This window comes from Passer montanus, unplaced genomic scaffold, assembly GCF_014805655.1.
Source record: "Passer montanus isolate IOZ18808 unplaced genomic scaffold, ASM1480565v1 scaffold157, whole genome shotgun sequence".
NCBI classification, from domain to species: Eukaryota; Metazoa; Chordata; class Aves; order Passeriformes; family Passeridae; genus Passer; species Passer montanus.
In genome coordinates, this window is record NW_024362827.1 from 580,097 (window position 1) to 595,939 (window position 15,843).

At 61.1% G+C, this 15,843-nt stretch overlaps 2 protein-coding genes across 4 annotated transcripts; both read left to right on the top strand.

The window, feature by feature from the left end:
• The first annotated feature begins 360 nt into the window (after positions 1-360).
• GOLT1A (golgi transport 1A) lies at positions 361-4,186 on the top strand. Of its 3 annotated transcripts, none has more exons than XM_039702575.1 (6): positions 361-429; positions 1,284-1,375; positions 1,452-1,630; positions 2,317-2,380; positions 2,523-2,600; positions 4,122-4,186. In XM_039702575.1, exons 1-5 carry the CDS (start codon positions 405-407, stop codon positions 2,559-2,561), a joined length of 399 nt encoding a protein of 132 aa, XP_039558509.1. In that variant the 5' UTR covers positions 361-404; the 3' UTR covers positions 2,562-2,600; positions 4,122-4,186. The 3 variants fall into 3 exon arrangements, with proteins under 3 accessions (XP_039558509.1, XP_039558508.1, XP_039558507.1); XM_039702574.1 differs by lacking the exon at positions 4,122-4,186 and adding an exon at positions 2,868-2,917; XM_039702573.1 differs by lacking the exon at positions 4,122-4,186 and having other exon boundaries at positions 2,523-2,836.
• Positions 4,187-8,120: 3,934 nt separating this feature from the next.
• On the top strand, positions 8,121-13,605 carry REN (renin). The gene is made up of 8 exons (XM_039702578.1): positions 8,121-8,239; positions 8,665-8,821; positions 8,929-9,052; positions 9,270-9,388; positions 10,119-10,315; positions 11,185-11,193; positions 11,860-11,982; positions 12,969-13,605. The coding sequence occupies exons 1-8, from the start codon at positions 8,139-8,141 to the stop codon at positions 13,222-13,224; spliced, it is 1,086 nt and encodes a 361-aa protein (XP_039558512.1). The 5' UTR covers positions 8,121-8,138; the 3' UTR covers positions 13,225-13,605.
• The last annotated feature ends 2,238 nt before the right edge of the window (positions 13,606-15,843 follow it).

Sequence of the window (15,843 nt, forward strand, 5' to 3'; positions counted from 1 at the left end):
AGCCCCTGTGTCCCTTCCGGAGCCGCCGTGTCCCGCGGCGGTGGCACCGTGGGCGTTCCCGGGCCGTTAATGATTCCCAGGATGACGTGGGGACTAAAGGGCTTTTCCAAGGGTCACTCTGCGAGTGGGGCCACCCTCGCCCGGGGGCCACCGTGTCCTCCCTGGAGCCACCATGTCCCCCTAGGAAATCCCATGTCACTCAGGAGCCCTTGTGTCCCTTCTGGAGCCACCATGTCCCTTCTGGAGCCCCTGTGTCCCTTCCGGAGCCGCCGTGTCCCGCGGCGGTGGCACCGTGGGCGTTCCCGGGCCGTTAATGATTCCCAGGATGACGTGGGGACTAAAGGGCTTTTCCAAGGGTCACTCTGCGAGTGGGGCCACCCTCGCCCGGCCCCGTCACCGCCAAGATGGTGTCCCTGAGCGACTTCCAGCGTAAGTGGGCGCGGGGTGGTCGTGTCCCCATGGGAATTCCCGTCCCGGCTGGAATTCGGGATCTGGGATCTCCGTGGGGATCTCTGGCGGATCCCAGTCCCGGCCGGGATCCCCCTGGATGGGGTGGTTGGGGTGAGGTGGAAAAGGGGATGGGCTGGGGGTGGGGAGATTCTCCAGGATCATCCAGGGATCGTCTCCAGCTTTTCCTGGAGGGAAAGGGGAAAGGGAAAGGCTCAGGGAAAGGCTGGGCAGGGATTTCCCGGGGAGTTTTCCTTTGTGGCTCCCGATTTATCCGGTGCCCTCGGGAGTTTCTGGGGCACCTACGACCTCCTGCAGGCCTGGCCTGGGCACAAAGGCTGGTGCTGAGGTTTGGGGGAAAGCCCAAAGGGTATTTTTGCAGCGTGGGGTGGTCGTGTCCCCATGGGAATTCCCGTCCCGGCTGGAATTCGGGATCTGGGATCTCCGTGGGGATCTCTGGCGGATCCCAGTCCCGGCCGGGATCCCCCTGGATGGGGTGGTTGGGGTGAGGTGGAAAAGGGGATGGGCTGGGGGTGGGGAGATTCTCCAGGATCATCCAGGGATCGTCTCCAGCTTTTCCTGGAGGGAAAGGGGAAAGGGAAAGGCTCAGGGAAAGGCTGGGCAGGGATTTCCCGGGGAGTTTTCCTTTGTGGCTCCCGATTTATCCGGTGCCCTCGGGGGTTTCTGGGGCACCTACGACCTCCTGCAGGCCTGGCCTGGGCACAAAGGCTGGTGCTGAGGTTTGGGGGAAAGCCCAAAGGGTATTTTTGGGGAGGAGCGGGACAGGGAGGTGCTGGGACCCCGGTGTGGAGCCTCTGCCCGCCCGTTTTCCACAGGGATCGGAGTGGGCCTGGTCGGCTTCGGCCTCTTCTTCCTCCTCTTTGGGATCCTCCTCTACTTCGACTCGGTGCTCCTGGCTTTTGGGAACGTGAGTAGGGCCGGCCTGGGGGTCCCCACAGCGGGATCAAGGAGCGGCCCTGACCCTCTCCCCTCCCTCCTCCCAGCTCCTCTTCCTCTCCGGCTTGGTCTTCATCATCGGCTTCCGGAGGACCTTCACCTTCTTCTTCCAGCGGCCCAAGCTGAAGGGCACCAGCTTCTTCTTCGGGGGGCTCATCGTGGTCCTCATGCGGTGGCCGATCCTGGGCATGCTGCTGGAGGCCTACGGCTTCGTGTCCCTCTTCAGGTGAGGGATGGGATCCTGGGCATGGGATCCCTGGGATGGGATCCTGGGGATGGGATCCTCGGGATGGGATCCTGGGGATGGGATCCTGGGGATGGGACCCCTGGGATGGGATCCCGGGGATGGGATCCCGGGGATGGGATCCTCGGGATGGGATTCTGGGGATGGGATCCTGGGGAGGGGATCTTCATGATGGGATCCTGGGGAGGGGATCCTGGGGTTGGGATCCTCATGATGGGGTCCTCGGGATGGGATGCTGGGGAGGGGGTCCCAGGGATGGGATCCTCTGGATGGGATCCTCAGGATGGAATCCTGGGGATGGGATCCTGGGGAGAGGATCCTCATGATGGGATCCTCATTATGGGATCCTTAGGATGGGATCCTCATGATGAAATCCTTGGGATGGGATCCTGGGATGGGATTCTGGGGATGGGATCCTGGGGAGGGGATTCTGGGGATGGGATCCTCGGGATGGAATCCCTGGGATGATCCCTCAGGATGAGATCCTTGAGATGGGATCCTTGGTATGGGATCTTCATGAAAGGAACCTCAGGATGGGCTCCTTGGGATGAGAACCTCGGGATGGAGCCTGTCCTCAGGATGGAATCCCGGGGATGGGATCCTCGGGATGGAGCCTGGGCTCGGGGGATGCTCCCCAGAGCTCAACGGGGCCTTTTGTGTCCACACAGGAGCTTCTTCCCAGTGGTTTTCGGGTTTTTGGGCTCGCTGGCAAACATCCCCCTGCTGAGCCAGGTGAGGCTGGGGACCCTCGGGGTGGGCAGTGCCCGGCTGGGATCCGTCCCCACGGATGGGATTGCGCAGGAAATGTCACCGTGGAGTCCCCAGAGCTGGCCGGGTGGATGTTCCCGCTAATCCTGGTCTATCCCTGTCGCAGCTCCTGCAGAAGATGGGGGACAGTGGCTCCATGGTGTGACCTGACCAGCTCTGGGCCGAGTGGCTGCGATGGGACACGGTGAGAGAGCGCCAGGTCTGGCTGTCCCCAAGAGCTGGTGACTCTTTTGTCCCCAGGACCCTCAGTGCTGGCCAGAGCCGCCCCCAGCAGGGACGGTGTCCCCTCACTGTCCCCCGGAGCTCCTGAGCCAGGCTCCGGGGTCCAAGGGCTGTGCCAGGCTGGATTCTGGAATTCTTGCAGTTATTTAATTCTTTTCTGTGAAAGATTTAATTTAATAAAAAAATATCTGAGAGCGAGCTCACACTCGGCTCCTTTCCCACGGCTCAGGGCTTGTCCCAGCGCTGGCACCTCCCGATGTCACCAGGAGTCACCGTGGCCATGGCTGGAGGTGGCACAGGGACATTCCCATGGCTGAGGGTGGCACAAGGACATTCCAGAGGCTGGAGGTGGCACAGGGACATTCCCATGCCTGGAAGTGGCACAGGAACCTTCTCCTGGCCATGGCTGGAGAGGGCACAGGGACATTCCTGAGGCTGGAGATGGCATGGGGACATTCCCATGGCCAGCACTGGGGGTGGCACAGGGCCCTTCCCGTGGCAGGAGCTCCCCCCGTGTCACCCCAGGTGACTTTAAGGAGATTTTCCGCCCGGCTGCCGAGGTTCCTGTCCCCAGGAGAGCAGGTTGGATCCAGGGCTGAGGCTGAGCCCAGCCAGGCTCCGGGAGCGCTGGGGAAGCTGGAGTTTAATTAAACCCAAAAGCAATCTCATCAAAGCTGCTCCTCCTTAACGAGCGGGAATTAATTAACGAGTTTGAGCTGAACATGTTCCCTCTGGAGCGTGATGGGAGATGGTGGCTCTGTGTCTGCTGTCACCTGTTGTCACCGAGCAATGGCTGCTGTCACCTGGCTGTGCCCATTGTCACCCAGCTGTGCCTGGGTGGCATTGAGGAATCCCAGAATTATGGAATGCTTTGGGGTTTTAGGGATTTTAATGCCCATCCCACTCCCTGCCATGGGACACCTTCCCTTACCCCAGGTCGCTCCAAAACCCACCCAGACACTTCCTTCATTCCTTCCACCCCATCTCCCCCAGGATTCTCCACTCCTTCCATCCCAGCTTGTCCAGGATCCTCCATCTCTTTCCCACCTTGTCAGTCCATCTTCTCCAGGTTCCTCCATTCCATCCCACCCCATCTCTTCCAGGATCCTCCATTACATCTTTCCCACTTCCTTCAGAATCCTCCATTCCTTCCATCCCATCTCCCCCAGGATCGCCCACCTCCCTCCTTCCCCATCTCCCCCAGGATCCTCCATTCCATCCCACCCCATCTCCTCCACCATTTTCCTTCTTCCCACCCCATCCCATCCCCATTCCCATCCCCCTCTCTCCATCCCCCAAACCCACCCCAGCCCTGCCCGTGACCCCAATCCCAGCCCCCCAGAGATGTCCCCGTCCCCCGCAGCTTTTCCAGGCTGGGAAGACCCTCAGGGAAGGGCTGGGAGCTCTTTAGCCGGAGCTCCTCTCCGGAAGGATTTTCCCGGGAATGTTTTTCCCCCAGCTCTGTAAATCCTCTCTCTGGCAGGGTTTTGGTTCCAAGCAGCAGCTCCGGGTTTGCCCTGACGTCAATCCCCCAATTCCCCCGGTGCCATCCAGAGCCTCCCCCCAGCCCTTCCCAAAAGTTGTTTTTACCCCGGAGCTTTTCGGAACGAGGATCCTCACGAGCCTCGTGTTCACCAGCAGCAAAATCCTGGATTACAAAAATGTGGAAAATGCCAGGGAAGAGAAGAAATCCACCTCCTTTTTTTGGTGCTGCTCCAAAAAAATCCCTCAGGAAATCGAAGCTGTTCAGCCAAACTTCCTAATGATTTTCTTTGGAGCGGGAAGAGCTAAAAAATTTGGATTTTATTTTAAGGAAAGCACCCACACAGCCTGGCAGGAGAGAGGAAGGAATTTACCCATGGGAAAGGCAATTTTTCCTCTCTGCGAAATGTTTTCCTTCCAATCTCCCTGAAAAACAAGCAGGAAAATAACAGGAAAATTCCCTGCTATTTCCAGAGGAGCTGCTCCTGGTGGGATCTGTAACTGGATAAAACCCTGGGATTTTGGAGCAAGGTTCCCCACATGGATCCAGTGAGGGATTCCTGCCTTTCCCTGGAACCTCCTGTGCTTGAAATTCCACTTAAGGGATATTTTGGGGCCGCATGGGAAGAGTTCAGGACCTTCCCTGTGGATCTGAAGGGCTGGGAATGAACCCAGCGCTGTCCCAGAGCTGCCTGATGTCGCTGTCCCCTTCCCTCCCGTGTCCCTATCCCTCTGACTCCCCCCAAAACCACTTTTCCAGGTTTTTTAAGCCTTTTCCATCACTGCAGATGGAACTGGGGAATTCCTGGGGGAGTTTTCCCAGCATTGGGAACGTGTCCCATGCTGGGGACACCCCAGAGCCCTGGGGCTGGGACAGCCACCCCAGAGCAGCAGCCCTTGGCTCTCTGATGGATTTGGGGAAGTTGCTTTTCCCCGTTTTCCCTCCATTTCCCATCCCAGGGGGTTTTGGGGCCACCCCGGTGGCAGGGAAGGGTCGTGCCCCTTTGCCCTTCCCTGTAGGAGTGTGCTCCCTAATGACAGAGTGGCAAAGCCGGCCTTTGTCCCCCCAAAAAAGGAAAGAAGCCCAGAAGTTTCTCTCAACGATGAGGTGAAAAGCCACCTCATAGGACCTCAGAGACTTCACCCAAAACTCGGGGTCATCCAATTGGATAGAAGCCAAAAAGTCCCGCCTGGGCCATCGGGTAGAAAAGAAGAGAACAAAAGAACTGAAGTGCTTTTGTGAGGTGTCCACACCAGGAGCAGACCTCTGTACCCGGCTCGAGTTTTTCTGTTTGTTATTTTGCCTTTTATTAAACCTTTTTTGTTTCTAACACTGCAGCAGAAGCCATCCTGCTCATTCTTTGCCCCCAAAAGGTAATAGCTGAGCTATCCTTGGGTGTGTTAGGTTCCCTTTTGAGGGTTTGTAAGACCTGGCCTGAGAAAAAGAAACCGAACACTTCCCAGCCCACCCCACCCTGGATCCCCCACAGGAGAGGGGTCCTGCTGTGCCTGCCGGGACAAAGCCGTGCCCAGAGCACCCCAAATCCTCGGGGATCCTACAGACGTGGGTCAGAAGGGGCTGCAAATTCAGATCCCCACCAACGGGAACCCCTTTTCCTTTGGAATCCTGCTGAGGGAGCCTGGCAGAGCCCGCGGGATGCCCGGGCAGGGATTTATGGCCGCGGGCTCCCTGCCAGGCTCTCTCACGTCCCGCAGCTCCTGACCCCGCTCCCTGCCCGCAACCTGCGCCGGGCACGAGGCTGCCCCGAGTGACGCAGGGACACGGGTCCTGCGTGGGAACGGACGTCAGGGATGGGGCAGAGCCCCGCGGGGCTGAGCCCTGCGGCCTGGGGGGTCAGCAGGGCCCTGGCAGCCAAAATCCCGCAGGGAGCGGGGCGGTAAAACTCCGGTTTGGGGGGAGAGTTGTTTGGAGTTTGTGGGGTGGAGTGGGGTGACAGCAGCGCCCTGAGCAAATCCTATAAACGGGAGGGGGATTGTGGGGCTGGGGGGATGTGTTCTCGGGGTTCATCCATTAACAAATCCCATAAATGGGAGGGGGATTGTGGATTTGGGGGGGATGTGTCCTCAGGGTTCATCCATGAGGAAATCCCGTAAACGGGAGGGGGATTGTGGGGCTGGAGTGGGGGGATGTGTTCTCAGGGTTCATCCAAGAGCAAATCCCATAAATGGAAGGGGGATTGTGGGGTTGGGGGAATGTGTCCTTGGGGTTCATCCACGAAAAAATCCCATAAATGGGAGGGGGATTGTGGGGATGAGTCCTCGAGGTTCATCCAAGAGCAAATCCTATAAATGGAAGGGGGGTTTTGGGGTTGGGGTGGGGGGGATGTGTTTTGGGGGTTCATCCATGAGCAAATCCCATAAACAGGAGGGGGATTGTGGGGCTGGGGGAATGTGTCCTCGGGGTTCATCCATGAACAAATCCCATAAACAGAAGGGGGATTGTGAGGTTGGGGTGGGGGGATGTGTCCTCAAGGTTCATCCAAGAACAAATCCTATAAATGGAAGGGGGATTGTGGGGTTGGGGGAATGTGTCCTTGGGGTTCATCCACGAAAAAATCCCATAAATGGGAGGGGGATTGTGGGGATGAGTCCTCGAGGTTCATCCAAGAGCAAATCCTATAAATGGAAGGGGGGTTTTGGGGTTGGGGGAATGTGTCCTTGGGGTTCATCCACGAAAAAATCCCATAAATGGGAGGGGGATTGTGGGGATGAGTCCTCGAGGTTCATCCAAGAGCAAATCCTATAAATGGAAGGGGGATTGTGGGGTTGGGGGAATGTGTCCTTGGGGTTCATCCACGAAAAAATCCCATAAATGGGAGGGGGATTGTGGGGATGAGTCCTCGAGGTTCATCCAAGAGCAGGGGGATTGTGGGGCTGGGGTGGGGGGATGAGTCCTCAGGGTTCATCCACGGGCAAATCCCATAAACAGGAGGATGATTGTGGGGCTGGGGTGGGGGTGGGAGGGCATGTGTCCTCGGGGTTCATCCAAGAACATTTTTATTGCCCTTGGAGTCATTTCCCACCGAGATTCCTGAGGTCAGGAGACCCTGGGAGCCGCGGGGCTGATGCAGCACCCCCCACCCTGGGCTGGGCACTGCCAGGGGGGCACAGCGGCCTGGAGGGGGGCCAGGGGTGCAGCTGGAAGCTCCTGAGGGTTTCGAGCTCCATCTCCCACCCCAAACACCAGGACCTGACCCCGGATGGAGCAGCTGGGATGAGTTTGGCCGTTCCCTGCTCCGAGCTCCAGGCCTGGTTTGACAGAGCTGGGGCTGGGGGGTCCCCAGAGCACCCCCCAAAGGGCAGAGGGGGCTGGGGGTCCTCACTCGGTGTCCCCATGGCCAGCAGGGCTGAGTGCCCTTCGCCATTCCCCTTCCCTTGGGGAAAATCCCATCTGCAGCTGCAGTTTGGGGACATCCTGGCCGGGATGTCACCCAGACCTGTGCCACCACCCGGCAGCTCTCCCAGCTGGCACCAGCAGGGATTTCCTGTGGGGATTCAGCGGAGGAATTCGGGAGCAATTAACCCCAAGGAATGTGGGATCCACCTCCCAAATATCCACAGCTCCCCTTGGCACATTCCCGCGGGGCACGGGGGGCATCCTGGCCCTGCCACCCCCGTGGGGACTGCCCAGTGTTCTCCATGCCATTCCCACCCTGCCCAGTGCCATCCATACCATTCCCAGCCTGCCCAGTTTTATCCATGCCATTCCCAGTGCCATCCATGCCATTCCCAGCTCTCCCAGTGCCCCCCATGCCATTCCCAACCTGCTCAGTCCGATCCATGCCATTCCCAGTGCCATCCATGCCATTCCCAGTCCTGCCCAGTTCTATCCATGCCATTCCCAGCCTGCCCAGTGCCCCCCATGCCATGCCCAGCCCTGCCCCTGCCAGGGGAGGAGGATCCCGCCGGGATGGGGGATCCCGGGCTATAAAAGCTTCCTGCGCTCCGGGAGGGGCCGGCACGGAGCCGCGGGCCGGGAGGGGACAGCGGGGACGCGATGGCGGTGGCACCCAGCGGGAGGCTGCGGCGCTGCCTGCTGCTCCTGGCTGTCACCTGCGGCGCCACTTTTGTCCCCTCGCCAGCGCAGGCTTTGCAGAGGTAGCCGGAGCTCGCGTGGCTGTCCCCGCTTTGACTCCCGGGGTCTGCTGAGGAGGGCGAGGGGCTTTGCTGCTTCACCCCCTTCCTCCTCCTCCTCCTCCTCTCTGCTCTTCCTCGAGCACCGCCTGCTCACGAGCGCGGGGGTCTTTCCTAACTTAAACCATTTGGGAGCACCCCGAATCCCAAATAACCGAGTTTGGGGCCGGCCTCGGGGTCTGCGGCTGCCCCCAGCCCACCTGGGGGTCCCCAGCCCACCTGGGGGTCCCCACCCTGCTCCGGGAGCGGGACCCGCCGGGGCAGCGGCGTGGAGCTGCTGCCATCTAGAGCCACCGGGCTGGAGCTCCCGAGGCCGGGAATGCCGCTGGAAGCTGCCGGGGGGCTGGGGGGGATCCCCCGGTGCCCCCCAGCTCTGCCGTGCCCCCCAGGATCGCCCTGCGGAGGATGCCCTCCATCCGCCAGACGCTGCGGGAGATGGGCGTGAAGGTGCGGGACGTGTTCCCCGAGCTGCGCCGCGCCACCCACGCGGGAGGGGACGGTCCCCGCAACGGGACAGCCCCCACGCTGCTCACCAACTACCTGGATGTGAGTGTGGCCCTGCCCGGGACGGGGCTTTGTCACCGCCGTGTCCCCCGGCAGCCCCGGCTGGGCTCGGGGTGAGCTCGGGGGTGCCCCCCGTCCCTCCCCCCCAGACCCAATATTTCGGCGAGATCAGCATCGGGACCCCCGCGCAGACCTTCAAGGTGGTCTTTGACACGGGCTCGGCCAACCTGTGGGTGCCGTCCTACAAGTGCTCCCCCCTCTACAGCGCCTGTGGTGAGTTGGGGGGCACGGCACCCCCCAAAACCTCAGCGACCCCCAGGGCTGCTGGGGGGGGTCTCGTTTCTGGTGATTTTTTCATGGGGGGTCTCTCTGTTGGTGTCCAGACCTCTGGCACTGAGGCGGGGTGGGTCCATTACCCACTCCCCCGGGGGTTTTGGGGGGACAGAGGTGCCCCGTGCCCCTCTGGGATGTCCCCTCTCGCTGTCCCCAGTGTCCCACAGCCGCTACGACTCCTCCAAGTCGCGCACGTACATCGCCAACGGCACCGGCTTCGCCATCCGCTACGGCACCGGCAGCGTCAAGGGCGTGCTCAGCCAGGACATCGTCATGGTGAGCCCGGGGCCCCCAGACCCCCAAATCCACACCTGGAACCCCCAGACCCCCAAATCCACACCTGGGGCACACAGAACCCCCAAATCCACACCTGGGGCACACAGACCCCCAAATCCACACACCTGGAATCCACAGAGCCCCCAAATCCACACCTGGGGCACACAGAGCCCCCAAATCCACACACCTGGAATCCACAGAAACCCCAAATCCACATACCTGAAACCCCCAGACCCCCAAATCCACACCTGGGATCCACAGAGCCCCCAAATTCCACACACCTAAAATCCCAAAATCCACACACCTGAAACCCCCAGAGCCCCCAAATCCACACCTGGGATCCACAGAGCCCCCAAATTCCACACACCTAAAATCCCAAAATTCACACACTGGAACCCACAGATCCCCCAAAATCTACACACCTGGGATCCACAGAACCCCCAAAATTCACACACTGGAACCCACAGATCCCCCAAAATCTACACACCTGGAACATGCAGAATCCCCAAATTCCACACACCTGGAACCCACAGAACCCCAAACACCACACGCTGGAACCCACAGAACCCCAAATCCCACACGCTGGAACCCACAGAACCCCAAATCCCACACGCTGGAACCCACAGAACCCCCAGCCCCACACCCCCAGCTCCTCTGCCTCAGCCAGGAGCCGTGTGTGGGGTATTTTTTTGGGGTGTTCCATCCCTCCCAGCCCCCGTGCCTCCCGCAGGTGTCGGACATCCCGATCATCCAGGTGTTCGCCGAGGCCACGGCGCTGCCCGCCTTCCCCTTCATCTTCGCCCGCTTCGACGGCGTGCTGGGCATGGGCTACCCCAGCCAGGCCGTGGACGGCATCACGCCCGTCTTCGACCGCATCCTGGCGCAGCACATCCTCCAGGAGGACGCCTTCTCCGTCTACTACAGCCGGTGGGCAGCGGGGACACCCCCAAAACCGGGCTGGGGGACACCCCCAAAACCGGGCTGGGCTGGGGGACACCCCCAAAACGGGGCTGGGTTTGGGGACACGGGCATGGCAGGGATGGGGATGGAGGGATGGGGATGGGATCCATGGGATGGGATGGGATGGGATGGGATGGGATGGGATGGGATGGGATGGGATGGGATGGGGTGGAGGATCCTGGAGGAGATGGGAGGGGAGGACTGGAGTTGGGAAGGAGCATCCATTGTGGCCATTCCCTACCTGGCCCACACTGGGCTCATCTGGAAACACAGCTGAGCTCAGGTATGGGGATGGGGATGGGGATGGGGATGGGATGGAGGATCCTGGAGGAGATGGGAGGGAAGGAAATGGAGGATCTTGGTGATGATGGGAGGGATGGAATGGGGGATCCTAGAGGAGATGGACTGGGAGGGTGGGAAGGAGATGGAGGATTCTGGAGGAGATGGGGTGGGATGGAATGGAGGATTTTGAAGGAGATGGGATGGAAGAAATGGAGGATCCTGGAGAAGATGGACTGGGAGGGTGGGAAGGAATGGAGAATCCTGGAAGAAATGGGGATGGAGGGAAATGGGGGATCCTGGAGGAGATGGGATGGAAGGAATGGAGGATCCTGGACAAGCTGGGATGGAAGGAATGGAGGATCCTGGAGGAGTTGGACTGGGATGGTGGGAAGGAGATGGAGGATCCTGCAGGAGATGGGAGGGATGGAAGGGAGGATCCCCAGGGGCAGATGGGAGGGATGGAATGGAAGATGTCCCAGGTCTCTGGGTGTCACCTGCATCCCCTGGGCTCCCTGGGGACACAGGTGCCTCACGGAGCATCCCTCTCCTTGCAGCGCTTCCAAGTAAGAAGACCCAAAGCACGAGCGCCCTCGAGGCCACCCGCTGCCAGCCCCCCGTGTCCCCAGTGTCCCCTGGTCCCTCTGCCAGCCCCAGCATGTCCTGCCTGGGTTCTGTCCCCCCTCAGGGGTCACCACAGCCACCTGCAGCCTGTGGCACCTCGCTGTCCCCGCTGCTGACAGGGCCAGCGGGGCCTCGTGGCTGTGGGAATTTTGGGAAAAAGGGGAATCGATCCCTGCCTGGCTGGGATTTTTGGGAAATGGGGAATCGATCCCTGCCTGGCTGGGATTTTTGGGAAATGGGGAATCGATCCCTGCCTGGCTGGGATTTTTGGGAAATGGGGAATCGATCCCTGCCTGGCTGGGATTTTTGGGGAAAGAGGAATTGCTTCTTGCTGGGATGAGATTTTTGGGAAAAGGGAATCTCTCTGGGCTGGGATTTTGGGGAAAAAGGGAATCGATTCCTCAGGGCTGGGGTTTTTGGAAAAAGGGGAATTGCTCCTGTAGGGCTGGTATTTTGGGGAAAAGGGGAATCAATTCCTGCCTGGGTGGGATTTTTGGGAAAAGGGGAATCACACCCTCAGGGCCAGGATTTTTGGGAGAAGGGGAATCGCTCCCTCAGGGCCGGGGTTTTTGGGAAAAGGGGAATCCCTCCCGCTGTGTTTGGCACAGGAATGCTCCCCTGAAGGCCGGCGGGGAAATCATCCTGGGCGGCAGCGACCCAGCCCATTACAGCGGTGACTTCCACTACCTGAACGTCAGCAGGAGCGGCTTCTGGCAGATCCGCATGAAGGGGTGAGCGGGGAACCCCAAATCCCGGCGTGATTATGTGGGAAAAGCCTTTGGGGTCATCGAATCCAGTATTAGCCCAGCACTGGCAGGGCCGGGGCTGCACCCCACGGCTCTGTGAGGGTGGGATTTCCGGGATTTCAGGAGTTTCGGGGATTTCAGGGGTCTTTTCCCCGTGTGGAGAGGAGAGGGGTGGGCTCCTCCAGCTCCTGCAGGCTCAGCAAGGAGCCGGGAGCAGCTGGGAATGCAGAGGGGGTGGCACCGTGGGCTGGGATTCCACTCGGGAGCTGCAGTTGGAAGAGTTTAACCCCCGTCAGTCCTGCGGGAGGAGCTGAAACAATCCCACCCTGAGTCCTCGGGTGGTTTGGGGGGGGTTTGGGGTCAGCAGGGATGAGTTTTGATGGGATTTGGATATCAGGAAAGGTGTTTCACCCTGGGACAGCGGGAAGCGCTCACCAGGAGTTCACGGTGGGCAAATCCACATTCCCTGTGCTCAGCACGAGTGGAGCTGCAGATCACCACTGTTTGTGTCTGTCCACACCCTGAGGAGCTGCTTATTCACCCAGGACAGAGCCCAGCCCAAATCAAACCTAAATCTGGGAATTGGGGACAGCAGGGACCCAGCAGCAGGAGGCTGAGGCTGCTGCTGCTCCCGGCTCCAGCTCTCTGCCATTCCCACGGGAAGGAATTCCCGTGCCAAGGGCCACCCCCTCCGTGTGAGCCCTGCTGTGGCTCGGCCCTGCCCCGGAGCTGCTGCCCGGCCTTGGCACGGGATCGTCCCACCCTGGTCAGACCTTCAGGGCTCCTCGGGCTGCTTCTGCCGCTGCTGCTCCTGCTCGGGGCTCTGCCCCACGGCGGGATCCTCTCCCAGCGCCTCTGCGGGCTCTGCCGGACCCAAAGGGCCGCAGCGAGCTCAGCCCCGGGCACAGGGTGCGGATTTTGGGGCTGGCTGCGCCGGGGATCCTGGTTCAGGATATTCCATGACCCCCGAGGAAGGAACAACGTGGCCAAGCGGGGGTGCGCAGCTGGGGACACCAGGACCCTCCCGCTGTCCCCTCCATCACCCCGCGGGTCTCCTTGTGGCAGCAATCGCAGTACGGCGAGGACGTGTGCGTGGTGGCTTTCTCCGGGCTGGACATCCCCCCTCCGGCCGGTCCCCTCTGGATCCTGGGCGCCACCTTCATCGGTCACTACTACACCAAGTTCGACCGGCGCCACAACCGCATCGGCTTCGCCACGGCCCGCTGAGCCCCGGGGGCCGGGGGGGCTGCGGGGAACCGGCCCGGGGGGTGCAGCAGCTCCGGCAAGCAGCGAGAGAACAGCAGCGAGAGAACAGCAGCGAGAGAACAGCAGCGAGAGAACAGCAGCTGCCCCGCAGCTCTGCCGCCCCCTCCTCCCCAAAGCCCCCCGCACCCCCGCGCTGCTCCCGGGAGCCGAGCCCGGAGCGATCCCAGCGGGATCCCGCGGCCGGAGCGGCCCCTCCGGGCTCTTTTTGGGCCATGTGCGATGGAGGGCAGGAGCAGCGCACCGGGATTTGCTGCGGGTGCGGCTGAGGGGCGCTCTGGGACTGTTCGTGTTGCTCCTAAATTCGGGGCAATAATCGGTGTTTGAGGATGGTTTGAGCCGGTGTCAGCCCTGCTTTTCTTTGTGAGTTTGATATTAAACAATTTAAAGCACCAGGAGGATGAGTGGCGGGTTGGTCTTGCCGATGGAGAGGGTCAGACACCTTTATTTAGGGAACTGGGCCACAAATGTCCCTGGGCCAGGAGCCACCTCCTCATTTGTGCCACTTCCACCCCCTAAGGGTGCAACGCCCTCGCCAGCCCCGGCGGGCAAATCAAGGGCTCTGCAAAGCTGTTCCTGCAGCTGGGATGGTGCCAGGAGCTCTGCGTGTCCCCCTGGGGACAGGGCCACCCTGGGTGTCCCCTTGGGGACAGGGACACGGCTGTGCCTCAGCTCTGCCCTGGCACCCCGGGAGGGGACGGTGCCAGTGGATCTGTGTCACACAGGACGGTGGCTCCTGTCCCAGGGTCTGTTTCCAGGAAAAAGCAGAGGTTTTCCTCTGCCCTGGCTGTGGGGATGCCCCTGGAGGTGCCCCCTGTGCCAGCTGGCCTGGAGGGAGGGGCAGGGCAGTGCTCCCAGCTCGGGGGGCATTCCCAGTTCCAGCCGTGGATCCCCAGCCAGGGGAACGCGGGCTGGCCTCCAGTCTGACCAGTTCAGGGGAGTGGGGAAGCTGCTCCTGGGGCAGGGCCTGGAGCGAGTCAGGATCTCACCACGGAGGAGCAGCCGCTGGCAGGAGCAACTCACCCTCAGAGCTGCAGAGCTGAGCAATTCCCAGCGCTCAGGAGGCCCAGAGATGACAATTCCAGCACTGACAAATTCCCAGAGCTGACAATTCCAGCACTGAGGAACCCCAGATGTGACAATTCCAGCACTGGTGAACCCCAGATGTGACAATTCCAATGCTGAGGAACCCAGATGTGACAACTCCAGCACTGGTGAACCCCAGATGTGACAATTCCAGCACTGAGGAACCCCAGATGTGACAATTCCAGCTCCAAGGAACCCCAGAGGTGACAATTCCAGCTCCAAGGAACCCCAGAGGTGACAATTCCAGCACTGACAAATTCCCAGAGCTGCCAAATCCCCCCTCAGCTGCAGGGATATTTGGGAAGGGGAGCCAGTGGCTGCTGTGTGACCCTTCCAGCACCACCCCCGAAGCTCCCAGCCCTTCATCCACCCCTCCCCGCCCGGATCCTCATCCCTGCCCGGCTCCCAGCCCTTCATCCACCCCTCCCGCCCGCATCCCCATCCCCGCCCTGCCCCGGCAGCCCCAGAGCAGAGGATGTGCCCGGGGCGGATGTTTGTCCCTCCCGGGAGCCTCTCTGCAGCCTCTCCGTGCTGGGATGCTGCAGGGGCTCCGGGGATGGGACAATTCCGGCTCCTCTGGGTGGGATGTCCAGATTTGTGGGGTTTTTTTTCTGTCACCTCCAGCGCCGGGGTGGTGGCAGCGGCTCTGCGGGGCCGGGGGGTGGAGGGAAGGGATGAATTTCTGCTCTCATCCAGCGTTTCCTGAGCTGCTCACAGGAAAGCCCGGGAGCTGGGAAGCAGCGGCAGGGAGGATGGGACCACCAGAAAAGAGGGAATCTGCCGAGGTCACGGCACCCACAACACTCCAAATGTCCAGAGATGCTTGGCGAGAGTCTCCCCTTCCTACAGGAGGGAAATCCCACCTGGAAATACCCCAACCTCCTCTGCCCTGTTCTCCGCAGCCTGGAGAAGACTCGAGCGGGTGCAGAAGGTGCCTCCAGCCCCCGCCGTGACTGCTGTCACATCCCCGAGCTGGAAAAGGCCCGGCCTGGCCCGAACCGGGATGGTTTTGCTGGAGCCGCTTCTGTTCCAGCTCCGAGAGCAGCGGGAGTTCAAACCCGCCCGAGCCGCGGCCGGGCCCCTTAAACCCGGCTATTAACACCTCTAATCGCCGCTCCGGGGGCAATTTCCCGCTGGAAGCTCGGCCCTGCCCGGGGGCTCCGCCAGCCCGGATCGGATCGTTCCGGCCGAGCAATTAGGCCGCGCTCAGCCCAGCCAGGCGCAGCAGCAATTATGCCCGTCCCATTAACACCGACACGGCTGCCGCTATTTTTGGCAGCACGGGAAACTGCCCTGCGGGGTTTTTGTCCCCCCCGCTCTTTTTCCTTAAATTATTTTCCCCGCGGTGTCCAGGGTGCGCTGGGCTGGTTCCGGGCACGGCAGGCTGGCGTTTTTGGAGGGGGCACTCTGCGCCCATGTGGCGCTGTTATTTCCTCCGATAATGAAGCGGCGTCCGGGGGCTGCGGGGGCTCTGCCAGCGGGAAAATCCCGCTCTGC

Bases quoted from the DNA above. Each gene is read 5' to 3' on its own strand.
- GOLT1A (XM_039702575.1), top strand. From the start codon at position 405: ATGGTGTCCCTGAGCGACTTCCAGC. The intron at 1,376-1,451 runs GTGAGTAGGGCC...CCCTCCTCCCAG, and splicing joins TGCTCCTGGCTTTTGGGAAC to CTCCTCTTCCTCTCCGGCTT. The intron at 1,631-2,316 runs GTGAGGGATGGG...GTGTCCACACAG, and splicing joins GGCTTCGTGTCCCTCTTCAG to GAGCTTCTTCCCAGTGGTTT.
- REN (XM_039702578.1), top strand. From the start codon at position 8,139: ATGGCGGTGGCACCCAGCGGGAGGCTGCGGCGCTGCCTGCTGCTCCTG. The intron at 8,822-8,928 runs GTGAGTGTGGCC...CCTCCCCCCCAG, and splicing joins TGCTCACCAACTACCTGGAT to ACCCAATATTTCGGCGAGAT. The intron at 9,389-10,118 runs GTGAGCCCGGGG...TGCCTCCCGCAG, and splicing joins TCAGCCAGGACATCGTCATG to GTGTCGGACATCCCGATCAT.